General features: G+C 48.1%; 2 protein-coding genes across 2 annotated transcripts; both read left to right on the forward strand.

Moving 5' to 3' along the window:
* Positions 1–4,248: 4,248 nt before the first annotated feature.
* Positions 4,249–5,574, forward strand: Eid2 (EP300 interacting inhibitor of differentiation 2). Its single transcript, NM_001401675.1, has one exon. It carries the CDS (start codon positions 4,348–4,350, stop codon positions 5,053–5,055), a length of 708 nt encoding a protein of 235 aa, NP_001388604.1. The 5' UTR covers positions 4,249–4,347; the 3' UTR covers positions 5,056–5,574.
* Positions 5,575–11,530: 5,956 nt separating this feature from the next.
* Eid2b (EP300 interacting inhibitor of differentiation 2B) lies at positions 11,531–13,311 on the forward strand. The gene has a single exon (NM_001329142.2). The coding sequence runs from the start codon at positions 11,594–11,596 to the stop codon at positions 12,047–12,049; it is 456 nt and encodes a 151-aa protein (NP_001316071.1). The 5' UTR covers positions 11,531–11,593; the 3' UTR covers positions 12,050–13,311.
* Positions 13,312–14,382: the final 1,071 nt, after the last annotated feature.

The following is a 14,382-nucleotide window of genomic DNA, read 5'->3' on the forward strand; positions in this document are numbered from 1 at the left end:
ACATCCACAGATCTGTGCACCTACTCTCTCTCTCTCTCTCTCTCTCTCTCTCTCTCTCTCTCTCTCTCACACACACACACACACACACACACACGAACACACATGAGAGAGAGAGAAACAAAAGCAATTTTTAAAAGCCCATGGGTTCCACGAGTTGGCTCAGTGAGTAAAGACCCTTGCTGCCAAACCTGACAACCTGGATGCTGGGATTAGAGCCATCGCACCCAAATCCATTCCCTAAATGCATCTTTCTCTCAGCTGGTGATGTCCAAAAGTTATATCTCAGATAAAAAGGCATGAGAAGCCAGATGTAGTGTCATTACATGCCCTTTTTGTTTGTTTGTGTTGGTTGGTTGGTTGGTCGGGTTTTTGGTTTTGGTTTTGAGACAGGGTTTTTCTGTGTGTCAGTTTGGCTGTCCTAGACCTCACTTTGTAGACAACACCAGCCTCAAACTCTGAGAATTGCTTGCCTCTGCCTCCTGAGTGCTGAGATTAAGAAAGCATGCATCGGGGCTGGGGATTTAGCTCAGTGGTAGAGTGCTTACTTAGGAAGCGCAAGGCCCTGGGTTCGGTCCCCAGCTCCGAAAAAAAAGAACCAAAAAAAAAAAAAAAAAAAAAAAAAAAAAAAACAAACCATGCACCACCACTGCCCAGCATGTGCTGCTTTTAATCCCCATACTCAGGAGGCAGAGGTAGTCGTATCTGAGTCCAAAGTCAGTCTTGTCAAAGTAGAGTGTTCCAGGAAAACAGGGCTACATAGAGAAGCCCTGTCTCAGAAACAACAAAAAGTCAGAGATACTAACTACAGCATCCAATGTGCGTGCGTGTGTGTGTGTGTGTGTGTGTGTGTGTGTGTGTGTGTGTGTCGTGCGCACACGCGCACAGGCGCGAGCCGTCGTCATCAGAGGACAACCGGCAGTAAATTCTGCTTTGTGTAAAAAAAGCTGCGTTTGCTGCCCCACTCTTCCTATTGGGTTCCCTCTGGTGCTGTCCGTGGTGCTGACTGGCGCTGCCTCTGAGCCTCTGCTTCCAATAGGCAAGGGCCGCGTGACGGTTTGGCAGGTAAGGGATGCTGGATAAGAGCTTGGTCTTAGGGGTCCTGAGCCAATACTGATCCTTTCAGAGCCCGCAACAGATCAGTACAGATATCACCAAAATCGAACTCGGTGAACCAATGAGTTTTATTTGGGTTACTTACAGGAGCAGAAATGACTCCCAGATCTTTGCTGTATGTATCAGCAAAGCCCGCCCCAGCAAGAATGACAGCTTATAAAGCTGAGAACCTGGAGCACACCCTGGAGACAGCTCAATAGGTCGGAGAGTGTCCTTCTAAGCGACTCAATTGGTCTAAACCTCTTCCAGGCAGCTTAGCTGGTTCCTGCGTCTTCCAGGTAACTGGTCTGGTCTAAGAGTCTTCTTTGCAGCTTGGCGAGTCTGAGAGTGACACTGAGAAGCTTAGCTTGTTTACTTTGGGAGGGAGGGGGTCTAGTGAATCTGGTCAGTTTCAGGGACTTCCTGAAGCCATTTTGAGATATTTACCTTCCTACTTAAGGAGCTTCTCTGCAGACTGGAATGTTTCCCTCTCGGAGAAAATTGTTATACAACATGTTCTACAGCTGAGCTGCCTTTCTAGCCCCTTCGTGTACTAGTTCTATAGCTTAGATGAGTATCCCTCAAAGTCTATGTGATAAAGACTTGGTTCCTAGGATGCTCCATGGAGGTGCTATGAGCCTTTAAAAAACACAACTGAGGTGGTTTGAATAGGAATGCACCCCAAAGTTTCATGTGTGAATGCTTGGTCCATAAGGAGTAGCACTATTAGGAGGTGTGGCCTTGTCGAAGTAGTTATGGCTTTTTTGGAGGACGTGTGTCACTGGGGGCAGGCTTTGTGGTGACATAGTCTTTGTTTCCTGTCTGTGGATCAAGATGTAGAATTAAAAATGATGAATATTTTCAGCTCCTTCTCCAGCACCATGTTTGCCTGCTTACCAATAATGTTTCCTACTCTAATGATAATGGACTACGCCTCTGAAATTGCAAGCCAGCCCCAATTAAATGCTTTCCTTTATAAGAGTTGTTGTAGCCATGGTGTCTCTTCACAGCAGTAGAAACCTAACTAAGACAATGGCTTTATACGAGGTTGTTAGGGTGTGGGTACATGCTCCTAAAAGCAACTGTACAACCCAGTCTTGTCATTCTCTCTGCTTCGTGGCTCAGGATGCAAAGGGTTCTCTCCGCCAGTCACTCCCATGTGCTGTGTGCCCTCAGCAGTGGCCTACAGCCGTGAGATGCTCAATCTTCAACCGGAGTCTTCAGAACTCTGGGCTAAATCAACTTCTCTTTATCTATTGGCTACCTCAGGTTTTCATTGCGGTAACTTGGTGTCACTAATTGATGTCACTAATGACTAATGTGACTACATGTAACACCCAACTTACATCAAAGGGCTCATACACAACTGCCAAAGAGCACGGCATGCTCTTCTATTGTTGGAGAAACAGAGGCATTGTACGCATCCTGCCTGAGCATGCCCTCTGATCTCCCCTTCTTCCTCATCTGTGTTACACCTTGAATGATGCAGTCTCAGTTAGACATAGCCATTTAAGTGCCAACCAGAAAGCCCCAGACAGTCTGAGGGCAAGGAAAACCCGACAGCTTCTCTAAGAGATCCATCAGTTCAGGACACCTCAAGACCAAGGTCTCAGCACAAAGGAGATTATTTGCCCTAGAGAAACAAGGGCAAGGAATAAGAGACACTGGAGAGAGAGGAGAAGGCAAGAGGAAGGGAGCAAGGGAGAGGAAGGATTTCCCCTAGAGTGGGACAAAGGACTGCCTCCGGGATAGAGAGGAGACAGACGTGGCACATTAGGCAAATGGCAGTTAGTAAGGGCACAAAGGGAAACCCCGTAGAATGAGGAGTTTAATTTTGATTAGACATGTTAATTAGGGCAGCCAAAGGGGGTTTTTGATTGGTGGGCTTCAACACTTTGATAGCTGGACCGTGATAACTTCAGGAGGAGAAGTGGCCACCTGAGGGAACAGACCTTGGTGGCCACCTTTAGGGATGTAATCTTACAGTTGTTTTTCGCAAAGTGTTGGGGATAGGAGAGAAGGGCGAGGCCCGCCAGAGACACGTTTGCCACGCGCCGGAGAGCCAGAGCCCCTTCAGTTTCCGAAAATTGGTTTCTCAACTTGGGGTCTGACTTTGGAGAAGAGTGATATCTAAATGAGTCCACAAAGGAAAACAGATAATTGACTAAGAGAAAATAGTGGTATCCGTGAAGGGCAGGGCATGGCTGCCAGGACACGCCAAGCTGCTTGAACCCTAGAGGTCTACAGTGCCCTGTGAGCAGCTGACTCACAGGAGAGTCTACTTTTTTTTTTTTTTTTTTTCTGTTCAGCTCTTTTCTCAACATGTTCGCACACACAAAGACTTCTTTTAGAACAACTTTAGAGAACAACTTTTAGGGGTCAGTTTTCTCCTTCCACCGCTGTGAGTTTCTGGGATTGAACTCATATCATCAGACTTTGGGGAAATTGACTTTACCACTGAGTCATCTTGTTGGCCTTTATGGTTCAGTTGTAAGTCTGTCTATCTATTTATGTTTCGTCTTCAATTGATAATTCATAGTGTGGTTAATAGGTTAATATAGTTAATAATAACCTACAATAGGTTAGTTGACTATTGAGGCATGGTGAGGCATCCCTGTCACCCCAGACTCAAGAAGCAGAGGCAGGAAGATCAGGAGTTCAAGGCCATCCTTGTCAATCCGAGCTTCATGAAACTGTTTCAAAAACAAAACCAAGAGATTAGAGACGTGGCTGCCAGGTTAAGAACACTGGCTACTCTGGTAAAGGTTCAAATTCCAGCACCCAGAAGGGGGTCCCATAACTCCACTTCCAAAGGATCCAGCGCCCTCTTCTGGTTTTTGCTGGCATTGTATGTATGCGGTGCCCATATAAACATACAATCAAACCATCATGTACATAAATACATACACATAAGCAAAACTTTACAAGCTAATTTAAAAATTAAAATAAAAATTAGAAACTTAAACTGGTTAGTTGAAATGTGAACTAGACCCCCACCCTTCAATCGAAAGGGTGCAACGGCTCTTCCGACGACTAGGTGGCAATCTCAAAGCTCGCCAGCAAGTGCCCAGAGACACGCGTGCGCACTGCTCCTCGGCTTCGCAGTTGGAGCTACGCCTGCGCAGGCGGCGGGGCACGCGACGCTTGCCGGTGCGCATTGCGCTCGTGTACGCGCCCTCGCCTGCACGCCCAGCGCCTCACTGTCCCGTTATTCCCGGGTCTCCGCGAGCAGCGGTGCTGACCCAGCGGTCCGACATGTCGCAGCTGCCCGCAGTCAGCAGCGTCCCGCAGACGGGCGCAGCGAGCGGCGACCGCGAGCTCCCGCAGGCCGAGGTAGGCGGCGAGCGGCGTGCGCTCCCGGGTCCGGCGCGACCGGAGGAGATCCGGGAAGGCCCGATGGCGGCGGACCGGGAAGGCCCCGCAGCCCCGGCGGCGGCGGCTAGGGGAGGCCGAGTAGCTGCAGCCCCAGAAGGCAGGGCGGCAGAGGCCCGGGGAAGCCCCGCGGCGGCGGCCCGTGGCGGCGCAGCGGCCCGCGAAGGCCTGGTGGCGGCGGCGTCCAGGGAAGTCCGGATGGCGGAGATGGCCCGGCTGCTGGGCGAGCCGCTGGAGGAGGAGGCTCCGGAGGGCAGGCCCCGGTCCCGGGCGGGCGGGCTGGCGGCGATGCCGTACCTGCGCTTCCGCCACCCCCTCAGCGTCTTAGGCATCAATTACCAGCAGTTCCTGCGCCACTACCTGGAGAACTACCCGATCGCCCCGGGCCGAATCCAGGAGCTGGAGGAGCGCCGGCGGCGCTTCGTAGAGGCCTGCAGAGCCAGGGAGGCTGCCTTCGACATAGAGTACCTGCGCAACCCCCAGAGGGTGGATTTTGACATTTTAACGTTTACTATAGCCCTAACTGCGTCAGAGGTGATCAATCCTCTAATAGAAGAACTGGGTTGCGATAAGTTCATCCACAGAGAGTGAGGAGTCGGGCTGAGGGATGGGCATGGCACCAAGACCTCCGCATCCAAGTTAAACCCCATCCCGCATCTTGGTTTTTCAGAAGTCAAAAAAGGAACTTGACAATGAGGCAGTGCATCGCTGGAGGGGGAAAAGCGTCAGAAAAATTGGGGGTGAAATGTCGAAAGCACCATAAGACTCCTATACCGTTTCTTGAGTTTATGATTGGTTGAGATTTGTGTTATGGAAAAAGTCCATCCTCGTGGCTTCGTTAATAAGTAAAGGGTGGTTTTGTAGAACTTTAAAGACGTAAAATTGCCAGTAGCAGAGCCCACGACGAAGAAAGATCAGCGTGAAGAGTTAAAACTGGTTTTAGGACCAAGTTTATGTCAAGAACTTGACCTTGTCAGAACACACAGTCTTCACGTCAGAGTCAACAAAAGTGTATAGTGTAAGGCGGATTCTGTGTTTCTGAGACATTGCGAATGGCAAGCAACATGAATAATTGTATATAGTATGTGATAAATTGTGTTTTCAAACATACCAAATTTCTGGGATTTTATTTTCCATTTCTCAAAAGTTTGGTTTGGTTTTCATAATTTATCTACTCATAAACCCCAAGAATATGAAGGACTGAAAATCTTTTGTCCTTCCCTCCTTGTCCCCGTACGTCATGCAGCCTCTGAAGGCAATTTCCGTCCTTATTTCATTGTTTATACACAATATTGTATTTCTTCACAAAGTTGACATATTTTGGTTTGCATATTGCGATTCATTATGAAAATACCTTGAAGAGCCTTCCCGACCAGTTTAGTCACCCCTTGGGGCTGTATTCCTTTGCATTCTGAGGTTATGAGGTAATGAACTAGTACGAACTGAAGGACAGTGGGCTGTTCCCCACCGATTTCTCCTGGCAGTAGGACGCCTCCTCCGGTAGGTTGGCTCCAAGTGGCCGGTGTGCAGATGCATACTGCTTCAGTTCTGAACATGTCTATCATCCCAAGGTGGAATAAGTGTTATACTTGATGTTCATCTTTAAGTTTCCATAAACTTGACAGTGCATCTTACTAGCTCCTTCCACTTTTCGTTCTTGGTAATACCTTGGTAATTTCTAGAAGTGACAATCCTGGGCTGAAGGCTTGCCTTTGTAACTTTACAGATGCAGCTCACTGGCCTCTTGGTGCTCCCACCAGTGATCAGTAGATGGATATTTTCTGACTGCCTAGCCCGTATGCTCAACCATCAGATGTACAGTGCTTACCAGACTGATGGTAGGAGAAAAGACCTGTCAGTTTTAAGGTTTTTTTTTTTTTCTTTTCTTTTTTTTCGGAGCTGGGGACCGAACCTAGGGCCTTGCTTTGCTAGGCAAGCGCTCTACCACTGAGCTAAATCCCCAACCCCAGTTTTAAGGTTTTTATTATAAGTTATCTTTTCATTTAAGAATGAAAAAAGGGCTCAAAATATGTATGTCAATGATAGCACACTTGCCTAGAATACCCCAAGGAGGGGCTGGGGATGTGGCTCAGTGGTAGAGCCCCCGCCTAGAATCCTCCAGTGAGGGGTCTGGGGACGTGGCTCAGTGGTAGAGCCCCTGCCTAGAATCCTCCAATGAGGGGCTTGGGGGCGTGGCTCAGTAGTAGAGCACCTGCCTAGAATATCTGATCCCCAGTACCACAAAAATCTAGTTCCTTTTCCTTTCTCATGACTGTTCATATTCTTTTATTTGTTTATTTGTTTGTTTTCGAGACAATGTTTCTCTGTATAGCCCCAGCTGTTCTTGAACTCAGAGTTCCCCTGCATCTGCCTCCCAAGTGCTAGGATTAAATACCTGTGCCACCATCGCTCTGCTGTCTACAGTCTTTATCCATTTCTCCCCTTGGTAATCTCCTTAATGACTGTGGTAGTTGACTCTACATTAGTGAAATTGGGTATGACAATAGTTTGTGATATGAGTTTGTGATGTGAATGCAGTTTTCTAGTTATTTGGCTAGCTTTTCTCAAAGATTTTCTTTTTATCCTTGATGTGGGTTCAGGTGGTCAAAACAGGTCACCACGCTTGTGTCGACTAACCTGCCTAGATTTTTTGTTTTTCCTGTTCTCCCTAAATTGTGAAAGATTTTGAACTCCAAAGTTTTATTGGTGTGTATGAGATATCTCTCTCTCTCTCTCTCTCTCTCTCTCTCTCTCTCTCTCTCTCTCTTTTTTTTTTCCGGAGCTGGGGACCAAACCCAGGGCCTTGCGCTTCCTAGGCAAGCGCTCTACCACTGAGCTAAATCCCCAAACCCAGGTTTGGGTTTTTTTGTTTGTTTGGGTTTGGGTTTGGGTTTTTGGGGTTGGTTGGTTGGTTGGTTTGGTTTTTCAAGACAGGGTTTCTCCGGAGATTTCATTTTTTATCTTGAACCTTTCCGGATTTATTCTAAGAAGTAATAGTGTTTCTGGTTATGTATGCTCATTTTTACTTGGGGGCAGGGTGGTGAAACAGGGTTACTCTGTAGCCCTGACTGTCCTTGAACTGCCTCTGTAGACCAGGCTGGCCTCAAATTCAAAGATCGCCTGCCCATGCCTCCCAAGTACTGGGAGTAAAGGTGTGATCTACCACATATACTTTACTAGAACCACACTGCATATAACCTAGGAATAACTGCTATCTTTTAGATGCTGATTTTAGATACCTTTTATTTTATAGTAAGATACTTTTTATTTTAAAGTGTTTAATGTGTCTGAGGTGTTGCCCCTCCCCCCTTATCTGTGTTCACTTTGTGCGTGCAGTGCCTCTGAGAGCCAGAGAGGGCATTGGATGCTTTGGAACTGGAATTATGAGCAACCTTTGGGCTGCTCGAAACCAAACCCAGACCCTTTACAAGAGCAACAAATGCCCTCAACCTCTGCGCCATCTCTCTAGCGTCTCTTTCTTTTGAACTGTGTTTTGTCAAATTTGGCTCAAGACGGAGTCTCACTTTTGACCTATGCTGGCCTGAAACTAAAGATTCATGTGGCTTGTCTTCCAGATGCTGGGGTGACAGGTGTGAGCAACAACACTGGTAAGATAGGGAAGTCTTCAGCTCGGTGGTATGGGTGCTTGCCTTTGCCTGCAATCCCAGAAGAGGCAGGCCTGGTCTATTGGTCTATAGCCAGGGCTACTCAGAGAAGCCCTGTGTCAATAAATGATAAATAAAAAGATACAGAAGTTCATTTCTATCCAAATGAACTGTTTTCACTTTATTTATTTATTTATTTATTTATTTATTTATTTATTTATTTATTTATTTGGTTTTTCGAGACAAGATCTCCTCTCCGTGTAGTCCTGGCTGCCCTAGAATTTACTCTGTAGACAAAACCTAGAACTCAAAGATCTGCCTCCTACATGCTGGGCTTAAAGGTGTACGCCACCTCTGCCTGGCTGTTTTCATGTTTTTTAAAGACTTTGTAGACCAAGGGGTGATAACTCATGCCCATGATCCCAGAACACAGGAGGATCACCAGAAGTTTGGTATCTGGCTAAATATCCTGGCTCAAAAAAAAATAAAACTTAGGGCTGGGGGGTCAGCAGTCTGTAAAATGCCTGTTTCACAAGGCTTGGCCCCAAACCCACAGAGGAAACATGAGGTGACACACACTCATAGCCCCAGCACAGGTGGTGCAGACCGAGGATTCCTGATGCTCTCTGACAAGCCGGCAGCCCTGGGACCCAGCAAGAGGCCTGTCTCAGAAGACAGGTTGAACTGTCACACTGGAGGTTGACTTCTAACCTCCACATAAACATGGCACCTGCTCACACATAAAAACAAGCACACCACACACACACACACACACACACACACACGCACGCACGCACGCACGCACGTGTTTAAAACCTTGTGCATCTTTGAGTATATATGTTTTATTTAGAGAGTATTAATATTGCTAGATGAATTCACCTAAAGCTGGTCCTTCACAGTAGTCGTTCCCATAGCCATCTATCCATAGTCTCTGGAGAGATGGCTCAATAGTTAAAAGCACTGTTGCCCCTGCGGAGGACCCAGGTTCAATTCCTAGCAACTACATGGCAGCTCACAGTCACAAACATCTGTAATTCCAGTTCTGGGGGGTCTGATCCCCTATTCTGGCCTGCACGGGCATCAGGCATACATGCATGCAGGCAAAACATTCATACACATAAAGCTAGAAAGAAAAGGGATGGTGGTTGGGGCTGGAGAGATGGCTCAGCTAGTAGGAACACTTGCTGCTCAATCATGAGAATCAGAATTTGGATCCCAGCACCCATGTTGGGCAGTTCACAACTCCAGCTCCAGTGAATCCAGTCCTCTTTTCTGGCCTCCAAGGTCACCCACGTACTGGCTGGTTTTGTGTGTCAAACTTGACACACGCTGCAGTTATCACAGAGAAAGGAGCCTCCCTTGAGGAAATGCCTCCATGAGACCCAGCTGTAAGGCATTTTCTCAATTAGTGATCAAGGGGAGAGGACCCAGCCCATTGTGGGTGGTGCCGTCCCTGGGCTGGTGGTCCTGGGTACTATAAGAGAGCAAGCTGAGCAAGCCAGGGGAAGCAAGCCAGTAAGAAACATCCCTCCACGGCCTCTGCGTCAGCCCTGCCTCCAAGTTCCTGCCCTGTGTGAGTCCTGACTTCCTTTGGTGATGTAGACGTGTCAGCTAAATAAACCCTTTCCTCCCCAACTTGCCTTTTGGTCATGATGTTTTGTGCAGGAATAGAAACCCTGACTAAGATACCCACACATGTGTACATACACATTCACACAGAAATACATAAGCACACATATAAATAAAAAATAACGTTTTTTAAAAGACAGTTTGTTGAATTCTGTCCAAGGCCCTCAGATTATGAGCATAGCGTACATGGTACACACCTGTGATCCCAGCACAAAGGAGGCAGCAGCAGGAAGATGCTGAATTGGAGGTCAACTTGGCTTTGTTAGCAAGGCCCTGTTTCAAAACCCGGAATCTATAAAAGTGATCCTAGGTTATGTCAGATCCACCATGATGAATTCATGAAATCATGTTAAGAATAATACAGCATGATTTTTTTTTCAAATTTACTAAGAAGCTTTTGTGTGTGTGACAGGGTCTAACTATGTGTAGCCCTGGCTGGACTGGAACTCTAGGTAGACCAGGATGGCCTTGAACTCACAGAGTTCCTCCTGCTCAGCCTCGAGTGCTGACTGAGTGCAGAGCAATACTGAACCACACCCGCAGGCAGTGTGTGTGCATCTCCCACAATGTACATGGCGTCAGAAGGAGAGCTTGCAGGCGTCAGTTTCCCTTCCGCTATGTGGGTCTCAGGATGTAACTCCAGACATCAGCACCGTCACCTACTGAGCCTCTCACTGGTCCCCTAATCCTGTTTTTATTTTATTTTGAGACACAATCTTACTTAGTTGCCTAGACTGTCCTTGAACTCTGTAGCCCAAGCTATCCTTAAACTTTGTCTTCCTGTATCAGGTACCTAAGTAGCTGGGGATACTGGCCGGCTGCTAGGGTGTTGGGGACTGCGTTGACAGGTTGGAGACCTGTGGACTCTGAATTCCTCAAAGGCACAAGAAGGCAAATGCACTGATGAAGTGACCATGGTACAGCTGCACTTCACTGGCCATTTCGCAGGTGATTGGATGCAAATGGCTCTTACGAACTTTTCACGTTAGCCCAGGCTGGCCTAGGACCTGCTGAGTAGCCAAGGATGAACATGATCTCATCTTCCTACCTCTACCTTCCAAAGACTGGGATTGCAGCTGTGCTCCACCACAGACAGCTCTCGGGTTTTTCGTTTTAAGATTATTGACAGGCATTTGCAACCATGAGATACAACATTGTATTACACTCGAGTGCCACTGTGTGGTGAAAAGAGGCGTTGAAGTACCAAGAGAAACAGCTACAAGAACTGTGACGGGGAGCAAAAACGAAGACCTTTCCTGAGAGAGAAACTTCTCGAGAAAATATGCCAGCAAGATGGATCCCTGGGTAGAAGCGTTTGCTTGCCTAACCTGACAACCTGAGTTCGGATCCACATGGTAGGATGGAACTGACTCCTTAAAAGTTATGATCTGATCTTCATACACTTGTTTGTTTGTTTGTTTGTTTGTTTGTTTGTTTGTTTGTTTCTCAAGACAGGGCTTCTCTATGTCCCTGGCTATCCTGGAATTGGCTCTGTAGACCAAGCCGGCCTCAAACTCAGAGATCCGCCTTCCTCTGCCTCCCGAGTGCTGGTATCTAAGGTATGCGCCACCACCGCTAATTCCAGTTTTCTAGAGGCAGAAGCAGGTGGAACTGAGTGTATATATGAGTTCCCGGACAGCCAAGGGTACACGGACGCTGCCTCAAACAAAACAACAGTAAAAATAATAATAAAGTATGTGGTGCAGACCCTGCAGGGTTCTGAAGCGGCCCTGGCGGTAATGATACGCGGCACCCGTAGGGGGCGATAGAGGTCGGGGCACCGTACTTGCGCAAGCACTTTTGTTTTCCAGGGCGGCGAGGCCCGCGCATGCGCACAGCTTCACACTGCCGCCGGAGCCGGTTCCTAAGTGCATCTGAGGACTCAACGGTCCGCAATGTCCGAGCTGCCCGGAGAAAGCAGGATCCCGGACCTGTGCCCTATGAACGGCGTCGGCAACGTCCTGCAGGCGGGAGTGGGCGGAGGCAATCGGGTCCCCGAAGCCCTGGAAGGCCCGCTGGCCAGAGCCGCCCGGACCATGGCGCGGGCTCCGGGCCTGGCTCCCGGGCCGTTCCCCGGCATGGCGGGCCTGATGGCCATACCGCACGTCCCCCCGCCGCTCCGCCTTCTAGAGCTGCACGAGCAGCGGATGTTCGAACACTACCTGCACACCAACCCCCTGATCCCCACCAGGCTGCTCCGCGAAATCGAGGAGCGTCGCCGGCTGTTCGTGGAGGGCTGCAGGGCCAGGGAGGCGGCCTTCGACGCCGACCCCCCGCAGTTGGACTCGGAGGCCCGCGCCTTCACGCTGGCGCTCACGGCCTCCGACGCCCACGGCCCCACCGCAGACTGAGGGTTGGCCTTTGCCTATAATCTCAGTCCTCAGGAGGGAGGAAGCCTGAGGATCCAGAGTTCAAGATCATCCTCCGCTATGTAGCGAGTTGGAGGCCAGCCTGGGCTACAGGAGACTCTGTCTTTTAAAAATAATAAAACAAAAAAGATTGGTGGCCAGGAAGTCAGGTGACTCTTAGGATCAAGGGCAAAGGCAGATGTCCAGGCAAATGTCATGAGGTGGGAAATCCAAGCCAGAATACAGCCAAGGGCTGGGTGGAATGAAGCAGGCCCAGAAAGAGATGGACACTCGAGGCTTGAGGCTGACAAGCAAAGAGGACTCTTCTGACTTCCACCTTGTGACTGTCAGCAATCTTTCCCTCCCCTGCTTTCGTTGAAAATCATGTTTTTTTTTTCCACAGGGAAGGACGATGGTTTTGCAAAGATGAAGTCTTAAGAATTACCAATGAAAAGACGGAGATGCGGAAAGAAACCAGGGAAATGTGATTGTTAGATTCAGTTGCTTCTGGGTTTTATTGGAGTAAGAAGAAGGCTGTTGAAACAACGTGGACATTTCAGAATTGTGGGGTCACCTCATTGTCAGCTGACAAGCTCAATGTATCGTTAATTCTTGTGTTTGGTGTTCTGTAGATAAGTTGTAAATATTCAGATAGGGAAAATCTATGTGCGTTGTGAGATGAATATTTTTCAAGACCTTGTGTAATTGTATCCATGTGGAAAAAGATGAGTTAGTATTTAAAGGATACGGACACAAGACTCAAAATTAGCAAAAGATACTAAGGGAAGGTTAAACTTTTCTGCCAAATTGAAAACAGGTGTCCATACAGATTTGGGTTAGGGTGGGAAGTTGTTTTCTGTAGGGTCTTCAAAACCATTTTATAAGGCGTATATGAATTGGTACCAATCCAGTTATCCCCCAATCCTGGGTGCTGAAGATGGATCCCAGGCCTTGCCCTGCTCCCAGTCCTCCTGAATCAAGGTAAGATAGGATCATGGCCCAGTGGTCAAAAATGTCCGCTGCTCAGCCTTGTTACTGAGTTTGATCCCGGGACCCACGAGGTGGAAGAAGAAACCACACCCATGTCCTCCGAGCAGCACGCACACGTGCACACACTCATGCAATGTAAAGAAATCTACATAGTACATATATCGGCATCTTGGGTTCTTATGTTACAATGGAAGTGATCCTCCATCGTTTTGTCCTTAATGACTACTATCGGAGTCTGTATCTTAACTTATCTAATGAACTAGTTGTCTTCTGGACATCTGGATTGTTTGGAAATCTTTCCTGTTTTAAAAAATGTATGCGTATGTGTGTGAGCCTGCATGCACACATGTGTGTACCATGTCAGTGCACGAGAGAGGGTGTTGGGTCCCCAGAACTACAGTTTCAGGCAGCTGTGAGCCCCTGTGTTGCTTCTGGGAACTGAACCCGATCCACTGAGTCATCTTTCCAGTCTGTTGTTGTTGTTGGAAACAGGGTCTCTCTTTGTAACTCTGGCTGGCCTAGAACCTGCAAAGTGGGTACACCAGGCTAGCCTTGAACTCAGAGAGATCCTCCTGCCTCAACCTCTCTCTCTCTCTCTCTCTCTCTCTCTCTCTCTCTCTCTCTCTGTGTGTGTGTGTGTGTGTGTGTGTTTAGGAGGGGGAGGGGTGTTTTTTGTTGTTTTGAGATGGGGTTTCACAGAACTGGGGCTGATCATGAATTCCTTGATGTATTTCCCAGGTCCTGGAACTAGGTGTGTGTGTCACTGTCCCTGGCATTGTTTTTGTAATGTTCTGTGCTTGTGTTTGCTCTTTCCATAAACTCACATGGATGCATGGGAGCAGTGAAAGGGCAAAAGCACTGGTATTTTTCCTACGTGTTCCCAGCCCTCTCTGGGCCTCTGTCTACTTCCAGTCACCAAGGAACTCTGTGTCTCGTTCTCTACAACAGTCTTGGCTTTGGGAAAAACTCACACTTAGAGCTGCACTTAGAGCTGCCAGTCTCATCTGCATTCTCTGCAAGGAGGGACTCTTCGATGTGAAAGGGCCATTTGGCTTTATTTTCCTGTGTCCATAGCCTTTGTTTGCCAAATCCACATATAACTCAGGGTAGTCCTGGGTCAGTGTGATAGCACACACCTGTAACCTAAATACACCAGAGGCTGAGGCAAGTAGGTCCGGAGTTTAGACCAGGTATGATGGCACACATCTTGAATCCCTGTACCCAGGCCACAGCAGCAAGCAATCTCTGAGTTTGAGGCCAGCCTGGTGCACATAAATTCCACACCATGGTTACATAGCGAGATCTTCAAACAATAAAAGGTCTAGAGTTTAAGAGCAGCCTGGGTA

Source organism: Rattus norvegicus, chromosome 1 (genome assembly GCF_036323735.1).
Source record: "Rattus norvegicus strain BN/NHsdMcwi chromosome 1, GRCr8, whole genome shotgun sequence".
Lineage (NCBI taxonomy): Eukaryota > Metazoa > Chordata > Mammalia > Rodentia > Muridae > Rattus > Rattus norvegicus.

What these genes read in the sequence shown, in the direction of transcription:
- Eid2 (NM_001401675.1), top strand. Translation starts at nt 4,348, where the DNA reads ATGTCGCAGCTGCCCGCAGTCAGCAGCGTCCCGCAGACGGGCGCAGCG.
- Eid2b (NM_001329142.2), top strand. Translation starts at nt 11,594, where the DNA reads ATGTCCGAGCTGCCCGGAGAAAGCAGGATCCCGGACCTGTGCCCTATG.